A 14,698-nucleotide genomic window follows, 5' to 3' on the forward strand; every position below is an offset into this window, starting at 1 on the left:
AAGAAAGTGGATGGGGAAGATCCAGTGCAAATTCGAAGACCTCTTTACTCCAGCAATCGATGTCCCCCGTGCTCAGAGGCAGAGCAAAACCTTACCTTCGCTTGGGCCAGGCACCAGAGAACAGACCAGTACAGCATCTGAGGCATAGACTATCCATCATGATTACGTGGCAGTGATCCGGCCGGAACAACCTAAAAGTACCTTCCCGGCTCTAGTGGCAGGACTCCTGGGGAGGAAGATTGAATTCACTGGCGCTCTTCCAGCTTTTGTGGCAGAATCGTGGGAGAGAAGGATCAAGGCAGTCGACCGAGAGGACAGAGGCAAGATGGCGTCCCTGATGCAGCGAGGGGTAGCATGGCTGAAAAGAAAGATGGCCGCGACAATACCACAAGGTGCAACATTGAAGGACCAACACGTGGTGTCTAACAATGGATTTGATTGGAGTAAAGCCAGCAGGGTTCTCTTAAAGGAGACCTGCAACCAACTGAACTTAAAGAGACATTATATGCATGGCAATCAATGTAACGAACCGATTAAGATTGTAAACAAAATGTTGTTGCGAGATGTCGGTACTATTCCTAATGTAAAGGACAAAATGTTGTTGCGAGATGTTGGGAATAGAGTGTCTCCAAAAGTAGCAAGTGAGCGAATTCAGGAGGAAAAAGGCACTGATCCTGATGCCCTGCCCCAGGTGTCCCCACAAGTTATAGGCCAGCGACCTCAGGAGGGTTACGGCACTGATCCTGATACCCTGCCCCAGGTCTATCCCACACTGCAGGCACTCGATGGCACTATTCGCAATGGACCTGGAAACGAAAACGGCGCCAATACGCGAAGTTGATCACCGTTCCCCACCACCCGGTGGAGACGGCAGAGCCCCCAGACCCAGACGCTACCTCCGCCACGTCCGGGAGCGAAAGGTCAGAACCAACGAGTTCCCCAGCAGGACCTGGAACAGTTCCCAACACCGTTAGAGAGCAGGCAGAAGATTCTGCAGCCCTCAAAGGAGGACAGGGAGGCTACACACATCTGTAGCTCTGCCCACCACTAGGCAACGGCAAAGGCCCTGAATCCTGACAAGGTGAGCGAACCAAGCCATCAGACGACTAGGACCCTGTCCGGTTGCTCTGGAACCAGCGTCCTCGCATACCTGTACTGCTACCTCAGTACATGACTGAACTATGAATGCAATCTACCGAATCCTGGTGCACGACCGTAAAACGTTAACGAATGTAAGTCACTGAATCAAGGTGTCACGATGCAAACTGTGTTTTTTCTTCCTTTTTTTGTACTTGCACTGTGTCTGATCCTGTATGTTAATGTAACGGGCCAGCTGCATGATCTCGCTGTGGGGAGTGGAGCAGGGGGGGCTGGGGGGGGACGGGGGAAATGGATGTATGTAGCCATGGACACACACATGGATCACACCCAGAACCCACTGGAACCTCCACTGCATCATCGAACCATCCAAACTGATAACCACTACCCAACGTTGTGGCAGAAGGACTTGGGGGTTAACAGGAAGAGAGCCAAGCCAAAGTACAGCCAAGGTGCAAGGACTATTGGCAACTTAAGTCTGGGGAGAGCTAAGCCAGAGCACATAGTGCAAAGGTAATTGGCACAAAGAACTTGGGGGCGAGTGATGTAATATACGCAGACTATGGAGGTGCTCTCTGTGTAGTCACTGTGTGGTTGCATAAGATGGAGACTTGTTTACCTGATGTAATAAGGTTTACACTGTGTATATACTATGCTGGCACCACTAGAGGGTGCAACTGGTGGAGACCTGGTGGCAGGGGCTGTATAAAAGGGTAGCCACCATGTGGCTGCCTCACTCTGGAGTTACGAATAAAGGACCAAGGTCACTACAGTTTGAGTACAACACATTGCCTCGTGGAGTCATTCATAAGTACATTACAAACATAATAATCTGTGTGTGTGTTTGATCTGTGTGTGTGTGTGTGTGATCTGTATTTGTATGTGTGATCTGAATGTGTGTGTGTTATCATATGTGAGTGTATGATCTGTGTGTGTGTGTGTCTGTGTGATCTGTATGTGTGTGTCTGTGTGATCAGTATGTGTGTGATCTATATGTGTGTGTGTGTAAGATCTGTATGTGTGTGTATGATCTGTGTGTGTGTCTGTGTGATTGGTATATATGTGTATGATCTGTATGTGTGTATATGATCTGTGTGTGTGTGTGTGTCTGTGTGATCTGTATGTGTGTGTATGATCTGTATGTGTGTGTATGATCTGTGTGTGTGTGTGTGTGTCTGTGTGATCTGTATGTGTGTGTATAATCTGTATGTGTGTGTATGATCTGTGTGTGTGTGTGATCTGTATGTGTGTGTATGATCTGTGTGTGTGTGTGTGTGTGTGTATGTGTCTGTGTGATCTGTATGTGTGTGTATGATCTGTATGTGTGTGTATGATCTGTATGTGTGTGTATGATCTGTGTGTGTGTGTGTGATCTGTATGTGTGTGTATGATCTGTATGTGTGTGTATGATCTGTATGTATGTGTATGATCTGTGTGTGTATGTGTGATCTGTGTGAGTGCGTGCAAAATGCATCATATGCACACAACCTCTAGCAAGGAACAGAAACAAACTGAAACTATCCCTGGGACAAAATACTCTTAGGGGCCGAAATTGATCAAAATTAACATTCCTCTGCAACATCCATCAGTGCCACTTTCGACATGGCCTGGAGCGGGCAGGAGGGGAGAGCCGCCGGAACCACCCGCTGACGTCAGCCGAGCTCCCATATTGATGCGGGCGGGAGCCGGCGCCAGAACGGGGGTGAAACGCTGTGAGGAGGCTGGTCTGTCCCCGAGGGTAAGTATGAAGAGCCTGAAAAAATGGGTAGTGAACATTTTATATATGTTTTTTCCACAGCGACGTACCTGGATGGGGTCCCCTGAAGGTCTTCTGATAGTTTTTTAAAATTTTTTCCGGATTTTATTATCCGGCTGTTCAACCCTCAATGGGCCGGACTCCATCCTCGGCTGTACTTGGGCAGCAAGCGCCTCTGCAGCTGAGAATGAGATCTCCCTCCCGCTGATGCCCAGATTGGCAGCATACGTCTTCCATTTTCCGCCCACCGACCTTCGAGGGACCTCGGTGATGAATACCTCGGCGGCCATTGGCGGCACTTTGGGCGGACGGAGGCCTTGACCAAATTCGGCCCCAAAACCTTTATTTCAAAATGGAAGGCTCAAAAACAAAAGAATTCTACAGTGTCTTTTATGGCCTCTGGACGTACGAAAGCGATTTACAGCCAATGGAGTACTTTTTGAAGTGTAGTCACTGTTGTAATGTGGAAAATACGGATGTCTATCTGTGTCCTCAGCTCATCTGCCTTATTTACTAGACTCCTTGCATTGTGGGCCGCCCCAACCTGTGTGAGAACACCACCGCAGGTTGGGGCTATAAATAGAGCTGGAGCGCCGGGCCCTTGACCGTTGTGGGCGAAGGTGCGGCAAATGAGGGTACGGGGCCCAGAAGAGCCGAGGGCCCAGGGGTAGCACGGGCCAGCCCACACTGCGATATGTGCGCGCACTAGGTCCATGCAGCAGAGCAGGTCTCCAGTCGTCCTGGTTCAACCCTTGCCACTGGATAAAGGCCTAGCTCTGTCGAACCCGTGTGGTGGCTGATGTGCAACGGTCACCACACGTTAACAAATTCCACGCACAGGCATCTTCCACCCCCTCAACTCGAGTTCAGGACTGGAACTTCGGGTTCATCAGTGAAACATCTGTGAACTCTTGTGGAAGCAAGTCATCCTTGTTCGAGGGACCGCCTATGATGATGATGGTGGGAAACACGGCATTCAATTTGCATACAGCCAGCTCCCATAAACAGCAATGTGATAATGACCAGATCACCTGTTTCAGTGATGTTGATTGAGGGATGAATATTGGCCAGGGCAGGGAGAAAAAGTCGTTCAATGAACCAGTCTACTCTTCAACAGACTATGTACAATCCACCCTGTTGTAGACTCAAATTCAATCATTTTGAAGGCCAGTTTTCCCAAACTCTTATGTCAAGCACAGTAACAGGAAAACTTGCCTTCAGGTGATTGTTACTGTGCGCGCATAGAGTACAATCGCAGAAAGAAAGACTTGCGCTTAAGTAGCGTCTTCGACACCTCTCGGCTTGCTTCCTCCAATGTTCCGCTCGCTGTACTCCCAATCTCCAGCTTACAAGCCACAGTAGCTTCCCCGTTCAGCACGGTGTTAAAATAGCGCTGTTAAAATAGGTAATCGGGCCCCGATCTGCAGATGTCAATGAGAACCCCGCCGGCTTTACAGCACAGAAACAGGCCATTCGGCCCAACAGGTCCGTGCTGGCGTTTATGCTCCACTTGAGCCCCCTCTTCCCCTATTCATCTCACCCTATCAGGACATCCTTCTATTCCTTTCTCCCTCATGTTCCTCCCGCTTCCCCCTTAAATGCACCAATGCTATTCGCCTCTACTACTCCTTGTGGTTGCGCATTCCTTTGAGTGGACAATGGCTTAGCCGCCCATCCAAAAGCCTCAGTCAAAATAGTGGTTGGCGGGATCCCAGTGTGTGATAGGCAGATGAGCAACCTGAGTGATTTTCACTGCCGATCTGGCTTGTTTCCGTGGGGCAGGTAGGCTTCTCGCCCAGTTAAATGGGTGGGATAGAGCCTATTATGAACTCTGTCCACCCATTTAATCTTCTTCCACAGCCTGTGTACAATCAGGGGAGTGGGATTAATTGGATAGCCCTAGCAAAGAGCTGGCACAGGCATGGTGGGTTGAATGGCCTCCTTCTGCGCTGCAGCAATCTATCACTCTATGACTCTGCCTTATCATGGACTCTTCTCGCCCATTGCCTAAAGAAACACTCTCTGGCCACCCTTATATTACTCAACTCTGGCCTTTTCGCCTCCACAGACAACGTGACCCCACCACCACAATCATAGCAGCGCTCGCTGTAAATAATTTCATTGGACATCCATCCAGTGTCGAGTCTCCCCTTTTAATCACTGTTTGCTTTGCCGATGCATTCTATCGTCCTGCTTATTGTCCAAATGATTAGTTGTATCTTTCTTAACGAGGTTCCTAATGGATGAATGAGTCTGTGTGTGTGTGTGTATATAGAGAGAGCACGTTCACTTTGTAAAATGAATGTGCAAAATAGAAAATCACTAGATTTATGAGGCATTACAATATGTAATTAAGCCAAAGTCCATCTGATTTGTAGCTTCATAGAATCATAGAATAGTAAGAAAGACTTGGATTTATATATCGCCTTTCACGATCCAGGACGTCTCAAAGAGCCAATGAAGTATAGTCACTATTGTGATGTGGGAAACAAGGCAGCCAATTTATGCACAGCAAGCTCCCACAAACAGCAATGTGATAATGAGCAGATAATCTGTTTTTGTTATGTTGAATGAGGGATAAATATTGGCTAGGACACCAGGGATAACTTCCCCTGCTCTTCTTCGAAATAGTGCCACGGGATTTTTTACATCCATCTTAGAGAGCAGACGGGGCCTCGGTTTAACATCTCATCTGAAAGACGGCACCTCTGACAGTGCAGCACTCCCTCAGCACTGCACTGGGAGTGTCAGCCTAGATTTATGTGCTCAGGGCGCTGGAGTGGGACTTGAACCCACAACCTTCTGACTCAGAGCCGAGTGTGCTACCCACTGAGCCACAGGATAGTACAACACAGTACAGTACAGAAGGGGACCATTCGCCCATCGAGTCTGCACTAGCAGTTTCGAAGATCAAACCAGTTAGTCCCACTGCCCCGCTCTTTCCCCATATCTCTGCATTTTTTTGCCTTCAAGTATTTTCCAATTTCCTTTTGAAGGCTCTGTATCCACCACTTTATCAGGCAGTGCATTCCAAATCCTAAACACTTGTTGCATAAAAAAAATTATCCTCATGTCGTCTCTGGTTCACCTTAAATTTTTGTACCACAGTTATCGACCCTACAGCCATTGGAAACAGATTTCTTTATTTATTCTATCTGATCCCTTCATGGTTTTAAACACCTCGATCAAATCTCCTCTAAGGAGAACAACTCCAGCTTCTCCAGTCTATCCACATAACTGTAATCCCTCAACCCTGGAACCATTCTAGTCAATCTCTTCAGTACCCTTTCCAAAGCTCCACACCCTTCCTAAAGTGTAGTGTGCAGAATTGGACACTTTACTCCAGCTGAGGCCAAACAAGTGTTTTATATAGGTTATGAGCACAGGGACACAGTCTCAGAATAAGAGGTCGGCCATATGGGACTGAGATGAGGAGAAATTTCTTCACCCAAAGGGTGGTGAATCTTTGGAATTCTCTACCGCAGGGAGCTGTGGATGCTCAGTCGTTGAGTATATTCAAGACAGAGGTCGAAAGTTTTGGTGAATGAAGGGATATGGGTTTAGTGTGGGAAGGTGGAGTTGAGGTGGAAGATCAGCCATAATCTTGTTGAATAGCGGAGCAGACTCGAAGGGCCAAATAGAATCATAGAATGGTTACAGCACGGAAGAAGGTCCTTCGGTAGGTCGAGCCCGTGCTGACTCTCAGTTAGTCTCACTCCCCTGCTCTTACTCCAGCTCCTACTTCTTATGTTCTTATGTTTTTATGATAACTTTCTGGCTTTGGTACTCACTGCCTCTATTTATAAAGCCCAGGATCCCATGTTTTATTAACTGCTTTGTAAACCTGTCCTGTCACCTTCAAACATTTGTTCACAGACATACATTCATGTAAGTCCTGTTAACGGAAATTGTTCATCGCACACCAAAATGATAAGTGCTCAATTCTCTCTCCTTGCTTTATTTTTCCAACTTTTCTTCTGAAAAATAAGATGCAAGGAACAGTTTGCAATTCGAGTGAAAGAAATAATCCATTTTTCAACAAAAGGTTCTGGAGCTTCCTGTGAAGCTCGGTTGGTGAGGACACTGTCCAGCGTAGGACTAAACCATAAGTCTAGCAAGATCCCATGATCAATCCTTGGTCTGTGCTAAATTAGATGATCACAGCCAGGGTGACAGTAAAGATTCCGCAATAAGGTACATAGGAACAGGAGCAGGCCATTCAGCTCCTTGAGCTCGATCCGCCAGTCAATTAGAATTGTGGCTGATCTGTATCTTAACTCCATCCACCCGCCTTGGTTCCGTATCCCTTAATACGCTTACCGAACAAAAATCTGTCGATCTCAGTTTTGAAAGGTCCCATTGAACCCCAGCCTCAACAACCTTTTGGAGGAGAGAGTTCCATATTTCCACTACCCTTTGTGAGAAGAAGTGCTTCCTGATATCACCGCTGAAAGGCCTAGCTCCCTTGTTCTGGACTTCCCACTAGAAGAAATAGTTTCTCTCCATCTACCCTCAGTGCCTTAGTGACCCTGGGATAAGATGGAGCTGGATCTGTAGAGCATTAATTCATCTAATGTCCAAATCCTCTATTCTCTCCTCTTCCTGCGTGTAATCCCATGTACATTCTACAACGGGTTAGTGTCACACAAAACACATGTCTGACCTGGGTCTCCTATACCGTTTGCACACATTCTTGCAGATGAATATATTATCTAAAGTTTAAGATTCTCTGGAGAAATCTGTACAGGGCGTTGGTGAGACCACACCTGCAGTACTGCGTACAGTTTTGTTCTCCTTATTTAAGGAGGGGTATACTTGCATTGGAGGCAGTTCAGAGAAGGTTCACTAAGTTGATTCCGGAGATGAAGGGGTTATCTTATGAAGAAAGGTTGAACAGTTGGGCCTATACTCATTGGAGTTTAGAAAAATGACAGATGATCTTATTGAAATTCTGAGGGGGCTTGACGGGGTAGACGCAGAGAGGATGTTTCCCCTCGTGGAGAATCTAGAACTAGGAGGCACAATTTATGAATAAGGAAATGAGGAGGAATTTCTTATCTCAGAGGGTCGTGAATCTTTGGAATTCTCTACCCCAGAGAGCTATGGAGGCTGGGTCATTGAATATATTTAAGGTGGGAATAGACAGATTTTTGAACGATAAGGGAGTCAAGGGTTATTGGGAGCAGGCGGGGAAGTGGAATTCAGGCCAAGATCAGATCAGCCATAATCTTACTGAATGGTGGAGCAGGCTCGAGGGGCCAAATGGCCCACTCCTGCTCCTATTTCTTATGTTATGTCCAAGACTGCCTCCAGGGTACCAGTGCAGCCTTCCGTCACCTGAGGAAAAGAGCTTTTGAAGACCGGGACCTCAAATATGGCACCAAGCTTATAGTCTATAGGGCTGTAATGATACTTGTCCTCCTATATGGCTCAGAGACATGGACCATATACAGTAGACACCTCAAAGCGCTGGAGAAGTACCACTAGCGCTGCCTCCGCAAGATCCTGCAAATTCACTGGGAGGATAGTCGCACCAACATCAGTGTTCTCGCTCAGGCCAATATCCCCAGCATCGAAGCACTGACCACACTCGACCAGCTCCATGGGGCGGGCCACATTGTTCGCATGCCCGACATGAGACTCCCAAAGCAAGCGCTCTACTTGGAACTCCTACACGACAAGCGAGCCCCAGGTGGGCAGAGGAAACATTTCAAGGACACCCTCAAAGCTTCCTTGATAAAGTACACCATCCCCACCGGCCCCTGGGAATCCCTGGCCCAAGACCAACCTAAGTGGAGGAAGAGCATCCGGGAGGGCGCCGAGAACCTCGAGTCTCGTCACCGAGAGCATGTAGAAACCAAGCGCAGGCAGCGGAAAGAGCATGCAGCAAACCAGACTCCCCACCCACCCTTTCCTTCAACCACTGTCTGTCCCACCTGTGACAGAGACTGTAATTCCCCTATTGGACTGTTCATTCACCTGAGAACTCACTTTTAGAGTAGAAGCAAGTCTTCCTCGATTTTGATGATAATGATATGTTCTTTGTAAATCTCAAATCCATCTATCAGTATTTGCCCCAAGGTAATTGTTCTTCAAACCTCTGATCCATATAGCAGTGTGTTAAAAAGGCTAGCACTTTTCAGATGATACTTTTACGATGTTTGGTACATCTTGTTAACAGTTGAAACTTGTCATTGGCCATATTCACCTCATTTTTTTAAATATCATGTGGTCCATGTGATCACCTGGACTGGCTTCAATTGACTGAGGGGGGAGAAGAGGAATTTTCCAGTGTATTTCTTCCCTTATTGGTTCTGGCTTTTTCTCTGTTTTTGTTGCCTCTACCAGGATATTGCATGGCTGCAGAGGCATGCTTTGGGTGGGTGGGTGGGTGGAGGTGAGAAGAGGGGTAGGTGGGGGAGGAAAGGAAAAAAGGACTTGCACTTTTACTGCTATAATGTGGGAAACGCGGCAGCCAAATTGCGCCCAGCAAGGTCCCCCAAACAGCAATGTGATAATGACGAGATAATCTGTTATTATTATGTTGATTGAGGGATAAATATTGGTCAGGACACCAGGGATAATTCAACTGCTCTTCTTCAAAATAGTGCCGTGGGATCTTTTATATCCACCTGAGAGAGCAGACGGGGCTTTCGGTTTAACGTCTCATCTGAAAGACGGTACCCTCCGACAGTGCAGCTGGAGTACTGAGGGAGCGTTAGTCTAGATTTACATGCTCAAGTCTCTGGAGTGGGATCTGAGCCCACAACCTTCTGATTCAGAGGCAAGTGTGCTACCCACTGAGCCACAGCTGACACCAGCAGGGAGGTGTGGGTGTAGGAAGAAATGTTTAGCCATGATGGTCCGGCTATCACGGTGTGCTGGACCAGCTTGTCTTTTCCTGCCCCTTTGTATGTTCATATGAAAACTGAGCTTGGCACTCCTCTAAGATACGTTGATCCATTTGAGCTACATTCAGTTCTCCCCCTCCCTTCCCGCCCCCACCACCCAGACTCTCTGGCCGTACTGCTAGAGTTTCCTTTATGGTCAACAAGAACAACAATAAAAACTCTTTATTGCACAACAAGGGATAGAAGAAGAAACCCTCAGCACAGGGTAGGCTTACACTGCTCAGTTTCTTGAAGCTTGCTGTGTACAAAATAGTTGCTTCACTTGCCTATAAGGCAAAAGGTTTTTGTACTTCAAAGTAATTTATTTATCATGAAGCACTCTGAGAGAGGTGACGATAAATCAGAAAATCATAGACATTTACAGCACGGAAGGAGGCCATTTTGGCCCATCGTGTCTGCGCCGACCGATAAAGAGCTACCCAGCCTAATCCCACTTTCCAGCTCTTGGTCCGTAGCCCTAAGGTCCTCTTACAACAACTTGCATTTATATTGTGCCTAAAACAATATTATAAATCCTTCTGGACTCAACATCGAGTTCAACAATTTCAAACCATAACCTCTGCCCCTATTTTTTTTTTCTGTCTTTTTCTCTTTTCCACGGCAGCTGTTGATAATTCTGCCATCTCCATTTACACACGATCTAGACTCATCTTTTGTCTCTTAATCTCTTCTGCCTTCCATCCTTTTGTTCCTGCACCCCGTCACCCCACCCCCGCCTTTTCCCAGCCTCAACACTTGCTTAAAAACCTCTTATAGCTCCAACTTTTTCCAGTTCTAACGAAGGGTCATCGACCTGAAACGTTAACGATGTTTTTCTCTCTGCACAGATGCTGCCTGACCTGCTGAGTATTCCCAACATTTTCTGCTTTTATTTTATAAATCTTTTGTTTATTCAATATTCCTGAAGTTTCCCGTAGCACAGAATCAAAAAGCGCAGAAGGAGGTAATTCGGTCATCATGCCTGTACCAAAATCTTAAACAGAATCATTGCGAAATACCCTCCCATCCAAGGCAAGTATCACTTTGGTACGGAATGTTTTTATATTTTTTCCCCAAATGGTACAGCACTCGGATCTTAGCTACTGCAACAAACACAATTTATTTGTATAAAAACTAACCAAACTGCTCCTTGTCTGGTTATGGGTGAAGATGCAGGGATAAATATACTAAATCCAGTGAAATTCCCATCTCTGTACAAAAAGTGACTCTTACCTCCATTTCCTCTTTTGAACACAGCAGTTTTATGGAAATACGTATCAGAACAATTAGCGTTATAATTGTTCTTTGCAGCTAACATTGAAGACTATCCCAGGTATCTGCTGCCCATACACTCTTCTCTTTGAAAGAGCTATCCAATTAATCCACTTCCCTGCTCTTTCCTCATGACCTAGCAATTTTTTCCTTTTCCAGTATATATCCAATTCCCTTTTGAAGGTTACGACTAAACCTGCTTCCATCACTCTTTCAGACAGTGCGTTCCAAACTGGTTTTTTGTTTAGTATAAATCCTGATTTTATTGCTACTTTCCATCTTTCCATTTTGTTAGAATGAAAAAGGGTCAGGTGCAAATAAACAATGATAAAATCTTCAATATTTTCAGAACAATTTAACTCCTTAATTGAGATCAGATTGATTTTAAAGTACCTCAGTGGCAGCACTTGCGGTTTCGAGTCAACCGTGGCTCAGTGGGTAGAACACATACCTCTGAGTCAAAAGGTTATAGCTTCAAGTCCAACTCCATAGACTTAACATAAGAACATAAGAATTAGGAACAGAAGTAGGCCATCTAGCCCCTCTAGCCTGCTCCGCCATTCAACAAGATCATGGCTGATCTGGCCGTGGACTCAGCTCCACTCACCCGCCCTCTCCCCGTAACCCTTAATTCCCTTATTAGTTAAAAATCTATCTATCTGTGACTTGAGTACATTCAATGGGCAGAGAATTCTACAGATTCGCAACCCTCTGGGAGAAGAAATTCCTCAAAATACGGGGGAGCCAATTTAAAACCGAGTTGAGAAGGAATTTCTTCTCCCAGAGGGTTGTGAATCTGTGGAATTCTCTGCCCTAGGAAGCAGTTGAGGCTAGCTCATTGAATGTATTCAAGTCACAGATAGATAGATTTTTAACCAATAAGGGAATTAAGGGTTAACTGTATATTGTAAACAGTTGTGGTCCCAGCACCGATCCCTGTGGCACACCACTAACCACCGATTTCCAACCCAAAAAGGACCCATTTATCCCGACTCTCTGCTTTCTGTTCACCAGCCAATTCTCTATCCATGCTAATACATTTCCTCTGACTCCGCATACCCTTATCTTCTGCACGCGTACCCTTATCCTCTGCACTTGAGCACAAAATCCAGGCTTGACTCTCCCAGTTCAGTGCTGAGGGCGCGCTGCACTGTCGGAGGTGCCGTCTTTCAGATGAGACGTTCAACCGAAGCCCATTGTACATGAAACACTCAGGTGGATGTAAACAATCCCATGGGACTATTTGAAGAATAGCAGGGGACGTCTCCCCAGTGCCCTGGCCAACCTTTATCTTTCAACCAACATCAATTAAAAAAAACACAGTCATTATCTTACTGCTGTCTGGAGGACCTTGCTGTAAGCCAATTGGCTGCCACGTTTCCTATATTACAACAGTGACTATACTTCAAAAAAGTACCTCTTTGACTGCAAAGTGCTTTGAGACATCCTGAGGCCATGAAAGAACATAAGAAATAGAAATAGGAGCAGGAGTAGGCCATTTGTCCCTCGAGCCTCCTCCGCCATTCAATAAGATCATGGCTGGTCTGATCTTGGCCTCAACTCCACTTCTCCATAACCCTTGACTCCCCTATCATTCCAGAATCTGTCTATCTGAGCCTTGAATATATTCAATGACCCAGCTTCCACCGCTCTCTGGGGTAGAGAATTCCAAAGATTCACGACCCTCTGAGAGAAGAAATTCCTCCTCATCTCCGTCTTAAATGGGCGGCCCCTTATTCTGAAACTATGCCCCGAAAGGCGCCATACTGCAGAGTTTCAGGACTTTACTCAAAGAAACTAGTTGTGTCCAACGTTCACGTTAAGCTGCGTGGCCGAACAGAGGTCTGGAGGTCCCGCACAGGCGGCTTGCCGGCTTCTAAATGGAAATAAACGTGCATGCGTGATAATGTGAATGGGCCACGCAGCCCCTTAAAGAGGCTGCGCATGCAGAAAAAATTAGTGGGAATATTGGTTGTGTGAACCCTACTGGGAGTAAGAGAGAGACAGAGAGAGACAGAGAGAGGGTGCAACAGTGAGAGAGGCCTAAATGATCTTTTCACCTTTCAACTTTCTCAGGTACTGATGTACCCACAACAGAAACAAGAGAGGATGATAGCGAATTCTTCCTGAAATCGTAGGCGAGTGGGTAAAGATGAGAGAACGCTCTATACTGAAAATTCTGTGCTCGGTATTCTCATTTAGCACAGAATCAATGATGGAGAATTGGAAGTCTCATTACATTTGAATCCAAAAGGGGCCATCAGTCTCTCATCCTCCATCACAGCATTGGATGCAGTTTCTAAAAGCAAAAGGCGTGTCTCTCCGTGAATTATAACACAAAACAATCCTTCACTCGCCAGAAAAATAGAGCACAATTCTAGTGCGAAAATATAACAGTGTCCTTACCCGGATGAAGGTTGGGAAAGCTAGGCCATAGTAGCCAATTGCGAAGTAGTCTGGCTTGGGCCTCAGAACTTTCATGATGTTTTCATAGAACTTGGCTTGGCGTTGCTGTGAAATTCAGAACAAAGTAAGATTAATGTGTGAGAAACATGCTGGACCCCATTTGTTAAGGTTCTTTTTTTTTCCCATTTAGCATCTTCTCAGCTTTATACTGCTGACTGTCAATGTTCTCCTCTCCTCCCCCTCATTCGGCCTGGCATACTGCTCCATGGCTGCTGGCCAAACTCTGGCACTGAACCCAACAGACTGTTAGTTTGTGCATTGGTTGCAGGAGCCATTCTGTCCTCACTCGATCCTGACCCATGCTCCCTTCTCCATCCAGCAGGAGGCGCTGAATAGCTCTCTGGAACAGGCCAATCATTTCCTTTTTCTGGCCAATGCTCTTGGCCGCAATCGTATCTGCCTTGCCAACTGCGCCTCTTGAGTCAGAAGGCTGTGGGTTCAAGTCCCACTCCAGAGACCTGAGCACAACATTTAAGCTGACACTCCCAGTGTAGTGCTGAGGGGTGGGCTATGCGAAGAGGTGTGACATTTTTGGATGAGACGTTAAACCGAGGTCCCGTCTGCTCTCACACGTGGATGTAAAAGATCGCATGGCACTATTTTGAAGAAGAGCAGGGGAGTTCTCCCCAGCGCCCTGACCAATATTTATCCCTGAACTAACATCACTACAACAGATTATCTGGTCATTCATTATCACATCGCTGTTTGTGGGAGCTTGCTGTACACAAATTGGCTGCTGGGTTTCCTACATTATAACAGTAACTACACTTCAGAAGTACTTCATTGCTGTAAAGCGCATTGGGGCATCCTGAGTTTGAGTAATGCGCTATATAAATGCAAGTTCTTTCTTTGGGCTTTGGTGAGATCACACCTGGAGTGCTGCATCCAGTTCATTGGATATATTCATTGGATATATTCAAGAGGGAGTTAGATATGGCCCTTACGGCTAAAGGGATCAAGGAGTATGGAGAGAAAGCAGAAAGGGGTACTGAGGTGAATGATCAGCCATGATCTTATTGAATGGTGGTGCAGGCTCGAAGGGCAAAATGGCCTACTCCTGCACCTATTTTCTATGTTTCTATGTTTTGGTCTCCTTACCATAGGAATTATAAACTTGCCTGAGAGGGAGTGCAATGAAACTTCAGTAGATTGATTCCTGCGATGAGAGGGCTATCCTACTCGGAGAGATTGAGCAGAGTAGGCCAATGCTCTCTGG

At 46.3% G+C, this 14,698-nt stretch overlaps 1 protein-coding gene across 3 annotated transcripts in view; it reads right to left on the bottom strand.

Annotated features, from left to right (window-relative positions):
- LOC139236054 (dedicator of cytokinesis protein 2-like) overlaps positions 1-14,698 on the bottom strand; it is a 1,544,097-nt gene that overhangs the window by 93,078 nt on the left and 1,436,321 nt on the right. For all 3 annotated transcript variants that reach the window (XM_070866795.1, XM_070866794.1, XM_070866796.1), the window contains one exon: positions 13,423-13,527. In XM_070866795.1, coding sequence (XP_070722896.1) covers positions 13,423-13,527 — 105 coding nt within the window. The remainder of the gene's footprint in view (positions 1-13,422; positions 13,528-14,698) is intronic.

The sequence above is a fragment of the Pristiophorus japonicus genome, chromosome 2, assembly GCF_044704955.1.
Source record: "Pristiophorus japonicus isolate sPriJap1 chromosome 2, sPriJap1.hap1, whole genome shotgun sequence".
In the NCBI taxonomy this organism is placed as follows: domain Eukaryota; kingdom Metazoa; phylum Chordata; class Chondrichthyes; family Pristiophoridae; genus Pristiophorus; species Pristiophorus japonicus.